General features: G+C 43.8%; 1 protein-coding gene across 3 annotated transcripts in view; it reads right to left on the bottom strand.

Annotated features, from left to right (window-relative positions):
* The window catches only part of PRDM2 (PR/SET domain 2), a 78,104-nt gene extending 64,432 nt beyond the window's left edge, over positions 1-13,672 (bottom strand). For 2 of the 3 annotated variants that reach the window (XM_061601218.1, XM_061601219.1), the window contains exons 1-2: positions 13,453-13,627; positions 30-103 (exon numbers count right to left, since the gene is read on the bottom strand). In XM_061601218.1, the coding sequence (XP_061457202.1) occupies positions 30-71 (42 nt within the window). In that variant the 5' untranslated portion in view covers positions 72-103; positions 13,453-13,627. Of the gene's footprint in view, positions 1-29; positions 104-13,452 lie in introns of all 3 variants that reach the window. The other variant, XM_061601220.1, reaches the window with a different exon arrangement.
* Positions 13,673-17,049: the final 3,377 nt, after the last annotated feature.

Here is a 17,049-nt window from a genome sequence, read left to right as displayed (position 1 = left end):
TTTTGAGAAAGTCTTACATTCAAACTCACCTGATTCATTCTGAAATCCGGTTGCGTTCTGAAAAGACACATACAACAAAGAAACTCCTGTGATTACATGAACCCTAAAAAGAAAAACAGACAATTGTCATATGTGCCTACCTTCAGGTTTATAAGTGATCTGAAGCTGAACCTCTTCATACTGGGTTGGCAGCCAACCAAAAAACAACAGTTTTTCAAACACAACATTTTTCATAAATAACTGTAAAGGCTCCTAAGTCGCATGACTGCATAGGCAAGTTTCAAAATAATTAATAAGTAATAAAAAATAATTGTTGTGGCACTCCCAAGTGCTCCAAATAGTTCACACACATTATCTTACTGTAATCCTATACGGTGAGGTGGGGTGGTTTGCTGAAGGTGAGATTTGGTGGCTTCACTAAGTTCACCTAAGGAGTTCATGGCAGAGATGGACAGCCGGTGACTCCAACTGCCATCAGCCCCAGCCAGCAAGCTCAATAGTCAGGGATGATGGGAACTGTAGTCCATCAACATCTGGAGGGCCAGATCCTGCTCTATGGTATTAAGCATTAAAAAAAGTTGACCTTTTAAAATAATTTTCATTTCATTTTTTTTTTAAATCACATTTGTAAGCTACCTTACAAGTCTCAAGGGTCTTGCCTTCTCAAATTTGTTAAATTAACATTAGAGGGGCTACCTACCATCCGTAATGTGTGCCATCCACCCCTATTTAAACAACATGCTTCTAAAATAACCTTAAAGTTCAAAATGCCAATACGGTCCTTGATCCTACAGAATGCCTCTGTTTTAGAAACATGTCCTCTCACTATTGCTGCAAAATAGCCACAGCAATTATTGTTCCTAAAGTTGTAGCACAAACACTCAAACTCATGTAGGCTGGGATTTGAAGTGGGGCAGGGATACAACCCCACATAACAGTCCGTAGTTGAAAGCAGACCCACATTCTGAGAAATTAAGGGAGAATGAGCACAGACGATCTTATGCCAATCTTACCACACTGTACATGTAACCAAATATAAAGAAATGGTCAGGTACAATCCCCAGCATCTTCAGCTAAAAGACTCAAGGGGAAAACGACATGCAAGAGTCTCCTCTCTCTGAGACCCTGTGGCTGTTACAGGGGGTTGTTGGTTCTGTTTCTGTGGGTATTATGTATTCATATTTAGGTTTTTCATGCATTGTAAGTCACAGAGACTGGTGAATAGCAATAATAATACTCAAACAGGTTCCAGTGCAACAGCAGCTTTGAAGAAACAAATCGTTCTCAAAAACTGATAACACTACATTATTGCAGCAGTTCACACTTCGTGTCAAGCCACTCACTCACTCACATACACACTCCAGTTCAATAAGTTACTTCCTCCTTCATGCAAACCACAGTTTGCTGTTACAGTGCATTCCATATGGCAATCTATATCTGACAATTGCCCTCCAGAGCCAGACTGCAAATCAGCTTTAAACTGTGATTGGCAATCCTGGCTGAGGGTGGGGATACAAACCATAATTTGCTTGTGCGGATACACAAACAAACTATGGTTTGCATTAGAGGAGCAAACATTTATTTGAATCCAGGCACACAAGCACAAGGCTTGCACAGGTTACATGGGAAGTTGCCTTGAACAAAGTCAGACGCCCATCTAGTGCAAGATTGTCTACGCTGGCTGACAGAGGGTCTCCTGGGTTTCCCATAGGGATCTCTCCCAGCCCTGCCTAGAGATGCCAGGGACTGAACTTGGGACCTTCTGCACCCAAAGCACATGTTCTGCCACTGAGCCATGGCCATTCCCCAAGACTTCTATACATGTCACTAAACCATAGGTTGGTGTGAAGCCTGAAACAAATCACTGTCTCACAATAGATCGTGGGGCCAGTAAGGCTGGGTATTTAACCAATCCAATTTAATAAAAAAAAGGTACACTTCATGGAGTCATTGACCCAGTGCATTTCCTGATCTCCAACCAGTGGCTCCCTTTTTTAGCATTACTGTTTCACCGGTGCTAAGAAATTACTCTATAACCTTCAAACTCTGGTGACAAGGGCAACCCCTTCCTGGTTAGTGTCAGCTCAGAGGCACACCTCACCTGAAAAGAAGGGATGAATTACTAAACAACAGTCTCCTAAACAACGGTGGCATTAGTAATGCTACACCTCTACTGGGCCATGGTAAATATTCTCTTTAGAACGGTGCAAAACGTTCTCCCTCTTGTTAGGGCAACCATCATGACACATGCAAAGCCCAAGGGACTTCTCTTTGCATTTGCATTTTTCTTGAACTTCACCTCTGTTTTCCTACAGAGAAATCAGCATTTGGGAACAGACAAAAACGAACTGAACATGCAAATCTCATCGAAGTGCTGCACCGTTCTGAAATGACCAAGGATGCTTCCTTACACTTTAAATGCACTTCAAATACATGGCAGTGAAATACTGTTCAGTGCCCATTGCACCACACTACCAATGGTTTAACTCAGCCTTTGCCAAACTAGTGCCCTCCAGATGTTAACAGACTACAACTCCCCATCATTCCTGACCACTGGCCTTGAAAGCTGGGGCTGACGGGAGTTGGAGACCGACAACAACTGGAGGGCCACAGTTTTCCCATCCCTGCTCTAGATTATTGTTTCGAATGTCAGGGTTGAGCATACCATATGTCTCTCTCTGTACTTTCAGCTTGGCCTTCAATTGAATGAAGCACACATCTGAAAGCATTCAAATCTGCTAGCTATACCGAGAAGAAAAGATTCACATTCACAGGGAAAAGAAAAATGGAACACTACACAAACATCATCAAGCTTCCTGGCTTAGGGTGGTTTTCAATTGTATTTTTGTGCTAGCTCAAGGGTCCCCCCCCACACACACACACTCTCTCTCGTCCACCTATGTGTGCCCTGAGCCATCCCCAGATCTGCTCTAGAGAATTGGGAGAACAGACTTAGGAGGAGTGAGGGGACTGGTTCCTTTTTTTTTTTTCAATAATTTTTATTCAGATTTTCATAAAACATACAAGACAAAATCATAAAACATTCAAAGACAAAAAACAAAATCAAAAATAATTAAACAAAAAGAAAAAAAGAAAAAAAAACAAAAATAAAAAATAAAGAGTAAAATATTGACTTCCCATTTGTCAAAGATCAAATCAGTTATAAGTCTATAATATATAACAATCCTGTCTCTTAAGTCATGTTATAAAATCACTTTCCTCCAGTAGTTATCTTACTTAATCATCAAATCTCATAAACATTACTTTATTCTTTCCACAAAAAGTCAAAGAGAGGTTTCAATTCTTTAAGAAATATATCTATCAATTTTTTTTTCCAGATAAGCATATCGATTAATCCATCTCATTACTAATTATGATAATCTTATTGTCATAACCATAGTCAAAATAAACATTTCAATTAATCCATCACATCAGAATCTGTTAGGTTCAATAATTTCAGTAGCCATTGTTCTATTATCTCTATTAGTTCCATTTTCCATCTTCCATCTTCAGTAGTCTTGTTAAGTCCAGTAATTTCAATATCCAATCTTCCATTATCAGTATTCCATAATAATCTTGCTGTCAAAGCCATAGTCATATAGTAAGAGTCTGATGGGAATTACCTCTATCCCAAATATTTTCTTGCCATCCATTCTGAATAGGTTGCTGAAATACTGCTGTAAAATCATATCTCTGTTCTTTTTTTCAAAATGCACTGGGTCATCTCTTAAAAGTTTTTCCATTGTCACATGGCTGCAGTTAATTCCATAGATTTTCTCTATATTGGGCTCCATCACATCATTCCAGTCCAGAAGATTATCCATGCCATTGATAACTTTATCTCTAGAATCTTCATTCATTTCTTCAGAGATAACATTGAGTTCCAAACAATAGATTTTATTTCTAAAGTCCATAGACTCCAAATCTTGTTCCTGTTCCACGTTGGTTCCAATCTCCGGGATCTCCTCTCTCACAGGGACCCCTATTCCAGTCTCCAGGGTCTCCTCTCTCACAGGAACCCCTGTTCCAATCTCCGGGGTCTCCTCTCTCACAGGGACCCCTTCCAGGGTCACCTCTCTCACAGGGACCCTTATATCTTTAATCTCCTGCTTCATTTTACTCAATTCAATTTTCGTTATCTCAATCTCATCCATTATTTTCTGAAACATAGTTATTTCCAGATTTTCAGCCACTTTCTTAATTGCCATTTTAAAAGAAAAATATAGGAAAACCACTTCTTATTTCAGCAACAATTGGGTTAATACTCCAAACTTGGTGACATCACAGTATAAACAGTGCAGACAGCCTTATCTCTCCAATAGTTAAGTAAACAAAATGCAGTTCCCAGGATCGAAACAATTAAAGGCAATCGTCAAGAAACAGATTCGTCAAAATAAAATAGACCAAAAAGAGAGTAGTCTCAAAACAGTATAATATTTTTCAAAATAAAAATCTGGAATAGAAATCCCTCTTCTGTGTATATCTTTAGAATGCAAATCCAGGACAGCTTTTTGCAACAAAAACAGAGATAAGCTATTAATTAGTGCGTAGCAGAGAGAAGTTATGGCTCCCCAGTGAGATGTCAAAAACTGATCAATCTGGCAAATCTCTTTTAAACAGCAACAATTTAAGTCAAGTAAAAGAAAAATATAGAAAGAAGGGTGCTTGCCTGTTAGTGCGTTCTCTCTTAGAAGATAAGATGAACGTTCGCTTTAACAGATAGAGCTTGCTGTTGAAAATCCGTCCCACCTTCGTCGGCTGGACCTCGTCCCATAAATTAATGAGATCTGGTCGTCCCAACAAAAATAGGCTTTGAGGTTAATCTCTTCGTTTCTCCCTACCCGGGAGAAGTTTAATCAGTCAAAAAAAAAAGAAAAAACTGACTGATATATCTGAATAAGCTTCTTTTGAGGCAGGAGCCCGTCTCAAAAGCAGGCACAGGCTAAGTCACCCTTCCCGGAAGTCGTGAGGGGACTGGTTCCATTGTGCAAGGAAAAATCCTCGTGCTGGGGGAACTATCCCCAGACATATTACAAGAACTCTATCTGTAGTCGCCAAACACCTGCAGGAGATGTTTTGTCCTCCTCCCTTCGACTATCATCTTTAAGGGATGATATCCCAAGAATGCCACATTCTTTCTCTTCAGGTGCTGTAGTCTCAATGTGCTATTGAAATCCCTTCTGAAGCGAGATGGTTCCCCCCAAAAAGGCTAATGCATAACATGATCTATGATTTGCAATGTAATGCTGTTAGAATAAAAACAAGATTGCACCCTTATACTCGGTGTTAATTAATAATTACCACCCCTTGACTCCACAACCCAATTGCTAGCCGAGATGAGAACCCCAGCCCCATTCACAAATATGCACCAAATGGTGTGGGGAGAAAACACCACATTGTTATGCATCCTGACTGTGAATCCTACACAGTGGTTGAAAGGACTAATTCATGTTAACTAACTTGGATGTGTACTCAGAGCAGATAGGGCAATAACAACAGGCCAACTTCTGCTTTGTGCAAGAGGATGGAAGAAATGAAATGAAGGTGTTATTATGACATATTTGATCACGGATGCACAGCGTACATGTCCCAGGATGCGCAACACATGAAGTGGAATTTTGACATTAGAACACTGCCTTCCTGAGGTGGCCAGATCATGCACATTTTGCCCTTCAATTCTATGCTTCATTGCCCTGGGAACCTTTGAACTGAAAGGCAGAACACAAATCCGATAAATAATAACAAGTACACTTGGCGGCAAACCCTCATTTTCAATTAGCCTTGAGAAAATGCAGAAAGGATCAGAATGCAAAATCATCAAGAACTTAAAAAAAAACAACCAAAATTATTTTTATGTATTCAATCACTCTTTTCAAATTTGGACTTTTAGATATTTCCTAAACAAAAATGTCTACTAATTGGTTTGAAATTGCCATTACAGCATAATGGTTTGTAAACAAAACCAGGCTACGGCTCAAAATGATCCTCTTGAAAACTGAGCTGCCGTTCTCAAATGCTTTGGACAACAACTCCATTCGGCAGCAGGGCGAGGAGGCCAGGGCCCCCCACTCTGCCCTTCTGTTCCCTGACCTCAACTAAACCACAGTCTCCAACCTATTGACGTAATAAACCTCAAACAAAACTATGCAGGTAAGAAGCCAGCAGGCGTGTGGGGGCTTTCCAGTGTTTTGCACAGCCTGCAGCATGTAAGACTATCTGCCTGTTGGACAGCAGTCGTGGGTGTGCTCTCGGTGCAATGAGCTCCTGGCTCTCCGGGAACGACTTCATTTCCTTGAGGCCAAGGTGGCAGACCTGGAAAAGCTGAGAGAGGCAGAGAGGTGTGTGGAGGAGGCCTTCAGGGACGTTATAGCTGTGTCCCACTCCAGCGATGATAGCTCTCCTGCTATCATGGAGAACGATGGTCTCGGGGAAGGAGAGCATCCAGCTGAGGAAGAGGGAAACGATCCCTTAGAAGGGACCCATTCCTTGGGGGATGAGCAGCTATCCTCTCGTGCCGAGGATATATCTCCAGGGGGTGGAGGGATCCTTGTAGTGGGTGATTCGATCATTAGGAACATAGACAGTGGGGTGTGTGATGGGCGTGTAGACCGCAAGGTGTTTTGCCTGCCTGGTGCGAAGGTTGCGGATATCGCCCGTTGTTTAGATAGTTTGGTAGACAGTGCTGGGGAGGAGTCAGTGGTTGTGGTGCACGTTGGCACCAACGACATGGGGAAATGCAGCCGTGAGGTCCTGGAAGCAAAATTTAGGTTGCTAGGTAGGATGCTGAAAGCCAGGACCTCCAAGGTGGCTTTCTCTGAAATGCTACCAGTTCCACACGCAGGACCAGCCAGACAGGCCCAGCTTCGCAGTCTCAATGCGTGGATGAGACGATGGTGTCGGGTGGAAGGGTTCGGATTTGTTAGGCACTGGGGAACATTTTGGAACAAGCCGGGCCTGTACAAAAGGGACGGGCTCCACTTGAACCAGAATGGAACCAGACTGCTGGCACTTAAGATTAAAAAGGTGGCAGAGCAGCTTTTAAACTGACTGAGGGGGAAAACCCGACAGGAGCTGAGAAAGGTCCGGTTCGGAATAAACCTCCCCCCTGGGATAAAAACCAAAGAAATGATGAAATTTTAAAAGGGGTAGGCCTAGAAGTAGGCATTGTGAGAGCAGGGGCACAGGATATAAATTCAGAAGAGCAAAATTACCACAGGCCAAACCACAAGTGCCAAAGACACTTGAAGAGAGATACTGCTTACAAGTGCCTGTACGCTAATGCTAGGAGCCTCCGAACCAAGATGGGAGAACTGGAGTGCTTGGTCTTAGAGGAGAGCATTGATATAGTGAGCATAACCGAGACCTGGTGGAATGGAGAAAACCAGTGGGATACGGTTATCCCTGGATATAAACTATATCAGAAGGACAGAGAAGGACGTATTGGTGGCGGAGTTGCTCTATACGTGAAAGAAGGCATTGAATCCAGCAAGCTCGAAACCCCGAAAGAGGCAGACTCCTCCACAGAATCGTTGTGGGTGGTGATACCGTGCCCCAGGAGGGACTTAATACTGGGAACGATCTATCGTCCCCCTGATCAAAATGCTCAGGGAGACCTTGAGATGAGATATGAAATTGAGGAAGCATCCAAACTAGGAAATGTGGTAGTAATGGGTGACTTCAACTACCCGGACATAGACTGGCCGCATATGTGTTCCAGTCATGACAAAGAAGCAAAGTTTCTAGATATTCTAAATGACTATTCCCTAGACCAGTTGGTCATGGAACCGACCAGAGGGACGGCAACCCTGGACTTAATCCTCAGTGGGGACCGGGACCTGGTGCGAGATGTAAGTGTTGTTGAACCGATTGGGAGCAGTGACCACAGTGCTATTAAATTAAACATACATGTAAATGGCCAATTGCCAAGAAAATCCAACACGGTCACATTTGACTTCAGAAGAGGAAACTTCACAAAAATGAGGGGATTGGTAAAAAGAAAGCTGAAAAACAAAGTCCAGAGGGTCACATCACTCAAAAATGCTTGGAAGTTGTTTAAAAACACTATATTAGAAGCTCAACTGGAGTGCATACCGCAGATCAGAAAAGGTACTGCCAGGGCCAAGAAGATGCCAGCATGGTTAATGAGCAAAGTCAAGGAAGCTCTTAGAGGCAAAAAGTCTTCCTTCAGAAAATGGAAGTCTTGTCCGAATGAAGAAAATAAAAAAGAACACAAACTCTGGCAAAAGAAATGCAAGAAGACAATAAGGGATGCTAAAAAAGAATTTGAGGAGCACATTGCTAAGAACATAAAAACCAACAACAAAAAATTCTATAAATACATTCAAAGCAGGAGACCATCTAGGGAGGCGATTGGACCCTTGGATGATAAGGGAGTCAAAGGTGTACTAAAGAACGATAAGGAGATTGCAGAGAAGCTAAATGAATTCTTTGCATCTGTCTTCACAGTGGAAGATATAGGGCAGATCCCTGAACCTGAACTAACATTTGCAGGAAGGGATTCTGAGGAACTGAGACAAATAGTGGTAACGAGAGAGGAAGTTCTAGGCTTAATGGACAATATAAAAACTGACAAATCACCAGGCCCGGATGGCATCCACCCGAGAGTTCTTAAAGAACTCAAATGTGAAATTGCTGATCTGCTAACTAAAATATGTAACTTGTCCCTCGGGTCCTCCTCCGTGCCTGAGGACTGGAAAGTGGCAAATGTAACGCCAATCTTCAAAAAGGGATCCAGAGGGGATCCCGGAAATTACAGGCCAGTTAGCTTAACTTCTGTCCCTGGAAAACTGGTAGAAAGTATTATTAAAGCTAGATTAACTAAGCACATAGAAGAACAAGCCTTGCTGAAGCAGAGCCAGCATGGCTTCTGCAAGGGAAAGTCCTATCTCAGTAACCTATTAGAATTCTTTGAGAGTGACAACAAGCATATAGATAGAGGTGATCCAGTGGACATAGTGTACTTAGACTTTCAAAAAGCGTTTGACAAGGTACCTCACCAAAGGCTTCTGAGGAAGCTTAGCAGTCATGGAATAAGAGGAGAGGTCCTCTTGTGGATAAGGAATTGGTTAAGAAGCAGAAAGCAGAGAGTAGGAATAAACGGACAGTTCTCCCAATGGAGGGCTGTAGAAAGTGGAGTCCCTCAAGGATTGGTATTGGGACCTGTACTTTTCAACTTGTTCATTAATGACCTAGAATTAGGAGTGAGCAGTGAAGTGGCCAAGTTTGCTGACGACACTAAATTGTTCAGGGTTGTTAAAACAAACAGGGATTGTGAAGAGCTCCAAAAATATCTCTCCAAACTGAGTGAATGGGCGGAAAAATGGCAAATGCAATTCAATATAAACAAGTGTAAAATTATGCATATTGGAGCAAAAAATCTTAATTTCACATATACGCTCATGGGGTCTGAACTGGCGGTGACTGACCAGGAGAGAGACCTCGGGGTTGTAGTGGACAGCACGATGAAAATGTCGACCCAGTGTGCGGCAGCTGTGAAAAAGGCAAATTCCATGCTAGCGATAATTAGGAAAGGTATTGAAAATAAAACAGCCGATATCATAATGCCGTTGTATAAATCTATGGTGCGGCCGCATTTGGAATACTGTGTACAGTTCTGGTCGCCTCATCTCAAAAAGGATATTATAGAGTTGGAAAAGGTTCAGAAGAGGGCAACCAGAATGATCAAGGGGATGGAGCGACTCCCTTACGAGGAAAGGTTGCAGCATTTGGGGCTTTTTAGTTTAGAGAAAAGGTGGGTCAGAGGAGACATGATAGAAGTGTATAAAATTATGCATGGCATTGAGAAAGTGGATAGAGAAAAGTTCTTCTCCCTCTCTAGAACTCGTGGACATTCAAAGAAGCTGAATGTTGGAAGATTCAGGACAGACAAAAGGAAGTACTTCTTTACTCAGCGCATAGTTAAACTATGGAATTTGCTCCCACAAGATGCAGTAATGGCCACCAGCTTGGACGGCTTTAAAAGAAGATTAGACCAATTCATGGAGGACAGGGCTATCAATGGCTACTAGCCGTGATGGCTGTACTCTGCCACCCTAGTCAGAGGCAGCATGCTTCTGAAAACCAGTTGCCAGAAGCCTCAGGAGGGGAGAGTGTTCTTGCACTCGGGTCCTGCTTGCGGGCTTCCCCCAGGCACCTGGTTGGCCACTGTGAGAACAGGATGCTGGACTAGATGGGCCACTGGCCTGATCCAGCAGGCTCTTCTTATGTTCTTATGACCGGATGGCAGCCCTCCAGATATTGCTGAAATACAGCTCCCATTATAATTATTATGAATGTGTTGTTATTGTTGTTGTTATTTAATTAATTATTTGATTATTATTTAATCAAATGTATATCCTGCACTTCCTCCCAAGGGAGCCCAGGGTGGCAAGCATCAAGCAATAAAATAAGAGCATCTTAAAAAGATTCCAATACAGACACAGACTGGGATAAAGGTCTCTAAGGCTTGTTGAAAGAGGAAGGTCTTCGGTGGGTGCCAAAAAGACAACAGAAAAGTCGCCTGTTCAACATTTAAGGGGAGGGAATTCCAAAGAGTAGGAGCCACAACACTAATCACCTAATTCCTATACTGTGCAGAATGGACCTCCTGATAAGGTGGTATCTGCAGGATTCCTGAGATTTGGCCACGCTGGCTGGGGCTGATGGTTGCTGGAGACCAGCACAGGAACACAGGCAGCTGCCTTAAAGTGAATCAGGCAATGGGTCCATCTAGCTAAGTACTGTCTACACTGACCGGCAGCGGCTCTCCGCAGTTTTTGTCAGGGAGTCTCTCCCAGCCCTACCTAGAGATGGCATTGGGAGCTGAACCTGGATCCTTCTGCGTGCAAAACAGGTGCTCTGCCCCTGAGCTACGGCCCTTCCCCAAAGGAAGCAACACGTTGACCAGCCTTTTTAGCATTAAAAGTCTATGACCTGTGTTTTGTCCTCTTCAAGCTAGATGGTACAAGTGCACATTTTATCAGCACACACACACAAAAGAGGCGCTATGCTTTACAAATATGCAGTAAACAGAATAGACTTATGCTGTGCGGTATTGCTGGTCTCCAGTTTCAAACTGCACCTCAGGTGTCAGTTTGACAGGTGCTAGAGAACTTCATTTAATCCCACCACATTCTGCCACTAACCATCTCAGTGGAATACCACTAGCTGGGAAGAGGAGCATATATTCAATGTAAAGAATCTTCTCAAAAGCATAATTTTATAAACCTCTGTCATCACCTTCTTTCAGTTTTCCTTGGCTGTGCTTTGCCCCACCCTGCCAAACAAATCTGGGAAAGTAAACACAACAGCGGCAGCTACTCCACATAGGATTGGTGAGGTCACATAAGAAACTGAAAAGGTGGTATTATTCTTTGGAACGACTCTTGGAATAAAGGGGATGTCTGCTAGGATCTGAATTCTATTTTGATTTTCTCTCTCTCTCCAAGAAAGAATATTCAATCTTCAAAGACAATGACACCAATTTTTTTTTAAAAAAAACAGCACAGAGAATGAAGCCTCAAGAAATAGACTATAATACAGGTACATCGCTCACAGTACATCTGTGGCATTTTTATAACTTGAACAAAAATCATATACCCATTTCAATACTCATAATGGCTAAAATGCACATTCGATTGACTGATGCAAAAAAAAAATTAAGGGAAAGAGCACTTTAAAGGCACTTTCAGAAAAAAATTCGCTTCGACTACCCCATCACTCACCACAGACCTTCCTCTCCTACCATACAACCACAATGCACACTTTCCTTTTTATATATAATAAGGTACACGCACACTTTTTAACAACTTTCCCATTTAGTCCTTTCCCCTAGTGCCAGTTAAGGGCAGTCAGGTTCAAATTTCAGAATCCAAGGCCATTCAGATGCAATTCCATCCAGATCTACAGAGATAGCCTGTCCTGAGAGGGGGAAGCAGCTTTGAAAATAAAGAGGGGTGGAGATGAGGAAGAATGTGGAAACGCAACCTGAATGTGCCACAAAGAAATTCCATTTTATTACTGCAAGTCCTGGATCTTCTGCTTCTAACTGATACTATAGGAGTGACTCAGAATCCAAAGCATAAATGTAGGACCCCACCAGCCCCAACACTCATCCCGCTTTGAGGTGCAATACGGGGGGGGGGGTCCCTTCCCATTTATGCATCTTTCCATCCAAGCCTTGAGCATGGGGAGAGAGCCCATTTCAGCCCAACTCCCCCCTGGCTAAAATATTACCCCCAAGCTGTCCAGATACCCCCTCAGTCTAACCACCGGGATTCCTTCAAGAGTCCAACACCAATCCCTTGGGGTGCATACACTTTTATACATGTCTCCATCTATGTTTTGTGTGTTGGGGGGGTCCTTTTCAGAACCCCATACACCCCCTCGATCAAAGTTGGGGGGAAGGGGGAGGGATCCCTTCCAGAGACACACTCCTCCCCATTACGGCAAGACAGCCACCCTCCACTATCAACTTATGCACCTCCACTTTTAAGAGGGACCAAGGGATCCCTTCCAGAGTCACCCTCCTATCCTCTACCTCGTGGCAAAATATCCACCAGCACCCACTCACACATGCACCCAAGATCTGGGCATGGAGGTGATGACAGACAAACTCCTTCTAGGTTGTGTGCACACCAAACACTTAAAACAACCCCCAAAAAGGAATCCACACACACACACACACACACACACAGAGGTACAATTTCCATCACCCTTAACAAACTGCATCTCCCAGGATTGCTCTTTTTTTTGGGGGGGGGGAGAAGAATGTGCTTTAAATGTATAGAGCAGTGTCCAATGAAGTCCAACTCAGAGTAGACCCAGTGAAAACAATGTATCTTTACTGATGTTGATTAATTTCAGTGGGCCTACTCTGAGTAGGGCCTATACCCAGAGCGCCTCAGAGCCACATTTACTCCCCCATGTAAACATAACATAACCTACACCCCTTGTATTTTTTCATACCATGGGGGGGTGCTGTCCTTCCAGATCTACTCTCCCTATTAAAATAACCCCCCAATCTATACAAGCCTCAGGCCTATTCCTCCACCCCCCCAATGCATACCTCGACCTCGTCCCATTAAAAAAGCCCTTCACTGGGGACGGAGGGGGGGGTTCCTTCCAAAGCTTTGCTATATAAACACAGCCACCCTAAATTAGCTCACACCTGAGCGCCCCCCCATCAAAGCCTCATCCATCCCCCCACTTAGTCCACTTTTGGCCAAAAAAGGAGGGGGGATCCCTCCCCCCCCCTCCCCAATGCATGTTTTCTCCCCCTTCTACGCCTGCTCCCCTCGCCCACTGTCGGCGGAGGGGGTCCCTCTCGCTCGCTCTCACAGCCTCCTCGGCGCAAACTCTCCTTATCGCCCTCCGCCGAGAGGAGCCGCTGGGGCTACCACGGCTGCCGCCCTCGCCTCCGCCGGCCTTTACCTGCGCGCTCGCCGCCGCCGCCGCCGCCTCGCCTCCCAGAGCCGGGTGGGCTCAGCCCGAGCCGCCCCGCAGGCCCCGGCGGGCCCCTCCGGACGCCATTTTGTCTCCGGCCTCGGAAGTGACGGCGGCCGCGACGGGGACGACGACGACGCGGGGCCGGGAGCGGAGCGGGATGAGGGAGGGGCGCGCGCGGCCCACCGACCCACCCCCCGACCCACTCGCTCACGGGCGGCCCGCCGGAGGGAAGCGGCGCTGGCTCAACCTGAGGGGGCTTGCTGCTCTGGTCCTGCTGACTGGACAGTCAGGGATCTCTGCCTCACTGAGGACTAGAGGGTGGTGATGAGGGACATGGATCTCTGCCTCACTGAGGACTAGAGGGTGATGAGCTCAACAGCGCTCTCCCCACTTGCGATTCCCAGCAACTGCCATTCAGAGGCATACTGCCTCCACAGTAGAGAGGGAACATAGCCATCGTGGCTAGCAGCCATTGATAGCCTTTTCCTCCATGTGTTGATCTAATCCTTTTTCAAAGCCATCCAAGGTGGTGGCTGTCACTACATCTCCTAAAGCAAATTCCGTTTTTCAGCTATGTGAGTCTGTCCTGAATCTTCCAGCATTCGGCTTCCTTGGACAGCAAAAAGTCTCACTACTTTCTCTACACCGTGCATAAACATATAGACCTCTATCCTGAGGAGAGGGGTGGAAGGATATGACCTCAACAGCAGTCTTCCCACTTTGGATTCCCAGCAATTGTTATTCTGCCTTTGATACCTTACAGATGGGCTGATCCAGTAAGCGGTGGTGGCTGATGGCTCCATGTCAGTAGGACAGTGTAATCCACTCCAGGTTTTAGTCTGAACTTTCAAGGAACTAACAATTGTCCACTTCATCTGATGCATCATTCTTGGAAATCCATTAAAGTTTATGCAATTATCATTTGCTAGCCTGTAAAGTGCTACTGGACTATTGTTTCATTGCTGCTGTAAGTCATGGCTAGCTGGCTACCCCTTTGGACCCAGGGCTGCTCAACATTTTTATTAATGACTTGGATAAGAAAGTTCAGGGAATGCTTATCAAATCTGCAGATGATACAAAATTGGGATGGATAGCTAATATGGAAGACAGAATCAAAATTCAAAGGGATCTTGATAGGCTGGAGCACTGGGCTGTAAACAACCGAATGAAATTTAACAGGGATGAGTGCAAAGTTCTACATGTAGGAAAAAGAAACCAAATGCACAGTTATAAGATGGGGAATACTTGGGTCAGCAATACTACATGTGAGAAGGATGTTGGGATTGTTGTTGATCACAAGCTGGATATGAGCCAACAGTGTGATGTGGCTGCAAAAAAGGCAAATGCTATTTTAGGCTGCATTAACAAGAATATAGTTTCCAAATTGCATGAAGTACTAGTTCTCCTCTATTTGGCCTCATCTTGAGTACTGTATCTTGCTCTGGATGCCACACTTTGAGAAGAATACAAACAAAATGGAACAGGTTTGGAGGAGAGCCACAAGGATGATTAGGGACTGGAAACAAAGCCTTATGAGGAAAGACTGAAAGAACTGGGCACGTTCAGCCTGGAAAAGAGAAGACTGAGGGGAGATATGATAGCACTCTTCAGGTGACTGAAAGATTGCCACACAGAGGAGGGCCAGGATCTCTTCTCGATCATCTCAGAATGCAGGACACATAATAATGGGCTAAAGTTATGGGAAGCCAGATTTCGGCTGAACATCAGGAAAAGCTTCCTGCTAGAGGGGTGCGACAATTGAACCAATGATCTAGGGAGGTGGTGGGCTCTCCAGCACTGGAGGCCTTCAAGAGGCAGCTGGACAGCAACCTGTCTGGTATACGTTAATTTGGATTCCTGCACTGAGCAGGGGGTTGGACTCGATAGCCTTATAGTCCGATTCTATGAAATGTACCAAAGTAATGCATTCAATACCATACAATGAGCAGAGAGGAGGAATTATAAATTAGGTCTCTAGATCTTCTGATGTTTTTGTTTTTTAAAAATATCAAAGGCAAGGTTCTTGTCAGTTGGCATTCTGAGAAAGAAAATATGCAGGTAGTAGTCTACCCAATCAAAACATAACATAGCCTAAGGGGTTTGCCTTGAGCAGGGAGATACATGATCAAGGATTATGAGCCTCAGAAATAAGACTCATGACTGGATACTTCCTCCCAATCACCATAAAACGAGGCTAAATTGAGGGTGATGGGTTGCAACGAGGTACTAGAAGGCTATTTCTGAATAGGCATTGCTGGTATGTGTGTCATTTTATTGTGGAGGATCATCAATGGCTTTATTGTACAGCTAGAAAGCTTCCTTTTATATTCAGATTTTTGGCATTTGCATTATTATACGGTATTTAAAAAGGACTTGTCTACATTGTACATGAAAGAAAAGAATGAATCTTCATATCCTGTGGAGAAGGTTGCTTGCTGTTAGCATTAATTATGTGTACTTGTTTTTATCTGGAAGCCGCCTTGAGTTCCAGTTTGGAAAAAGGGTGGGGGATAAATAAAGATAATAATAATAATAATAATAATAATAATAATAATAATAATAATAATAACAACAAAATAGGAATATACGTAGGAAGCAGCCTTATGCCAAGTGAAATCATTGAGCCATCTAGTTCAGTATTGCCTACACTGACTGGTAGCAGCTATCCAGGGTTTCAGACAGGAGATTCCCATCCCTACCTGGAGATGCCTGGTATTGAACCTGGGACCTTTTGCATGCAACAAATATTGTCTAGTGCTGTGCAACAGATACGCCTTCATCTTGGAACTGGTATGAGATTTCTACTGTATTTAAAAGGAGGTTGGGATGGTCTCCATTAAGTGAAATGGAGGCATTCAAGAGGCCAGCTGGACAGCCACCTGGCGGGTATGCTTTAAGTTGGATTTGTGTACTGAGCAGGGGGTTGGTTTTGATAGCCTTACAGGCCCCTTCCAACTCTACTGTTCTACGATTCTATGTTGCTTAATGAAAAATAATCAGATTTATGAAAGAAATAGAGATACGAAGAAAATGTTTCAGGAAGCCGGCAGGCAAAACAGCCAGCGTCTCAAAGTTCTGAAGGAAGCAACATTCAAGGTGGAGGAGAGGAGTCAGGGCCAAGGCAGGTGGGTTGTCAAAGGTGACAGTGACCTGCCCTCCTCTGTGACATCTCTTGCTGTTGGCTTAAAAGTGGCTAACCAGGGTTGTCCAGTGTGGGAGTTAAGAGAAACGATAGGAGAGGAGGAAGAGGAGATGGGGAGAGCGGCAGTTAGAGAAGAGAAATAAACATCTTTATTTTCTTTATATTTTTCTTTATTTTGTTTGTTTATATTTTATCTTGCTTCTTTTTTCTTTATTTTTTCCTTAGTTTTGTATACATTTTGTGCATATTTTGTATTTATTTTTATTTTTGTATATATTTTTATAGATATTATATAGATCTTTAGGGTTAGAGGTCGGGATAGGATTAGGAATTGGGGATGGGAGTAGGTTAGGTGGGTATTTAGGTAGATTAGACAGGGCTTTGTGGGGTGGGTGGCTGAGTTGGTAAGACTTCTCTTTCCAAAGACAACATCATCATGA

The sequence above is a fragment of the Rhineura floridana genome, chromosome 18 (assembly GCF_030035675.1).
Source record: "Rhineura floridana isolate rRhiFlo1 chromosome 18, rRhiFlo1.hap2, whole genome shotgun sequence".
In the NCBI taxonomy this organism is placed as follows: Eukaryota; Metazoa; Chordata; class Lepidosauria; order Squamata; family Rhineuridae; genus Rhineura; species Rhineura floridana.
This window is presented reverse-complemented; position numbering and strand designations above follow the sequence as displayed.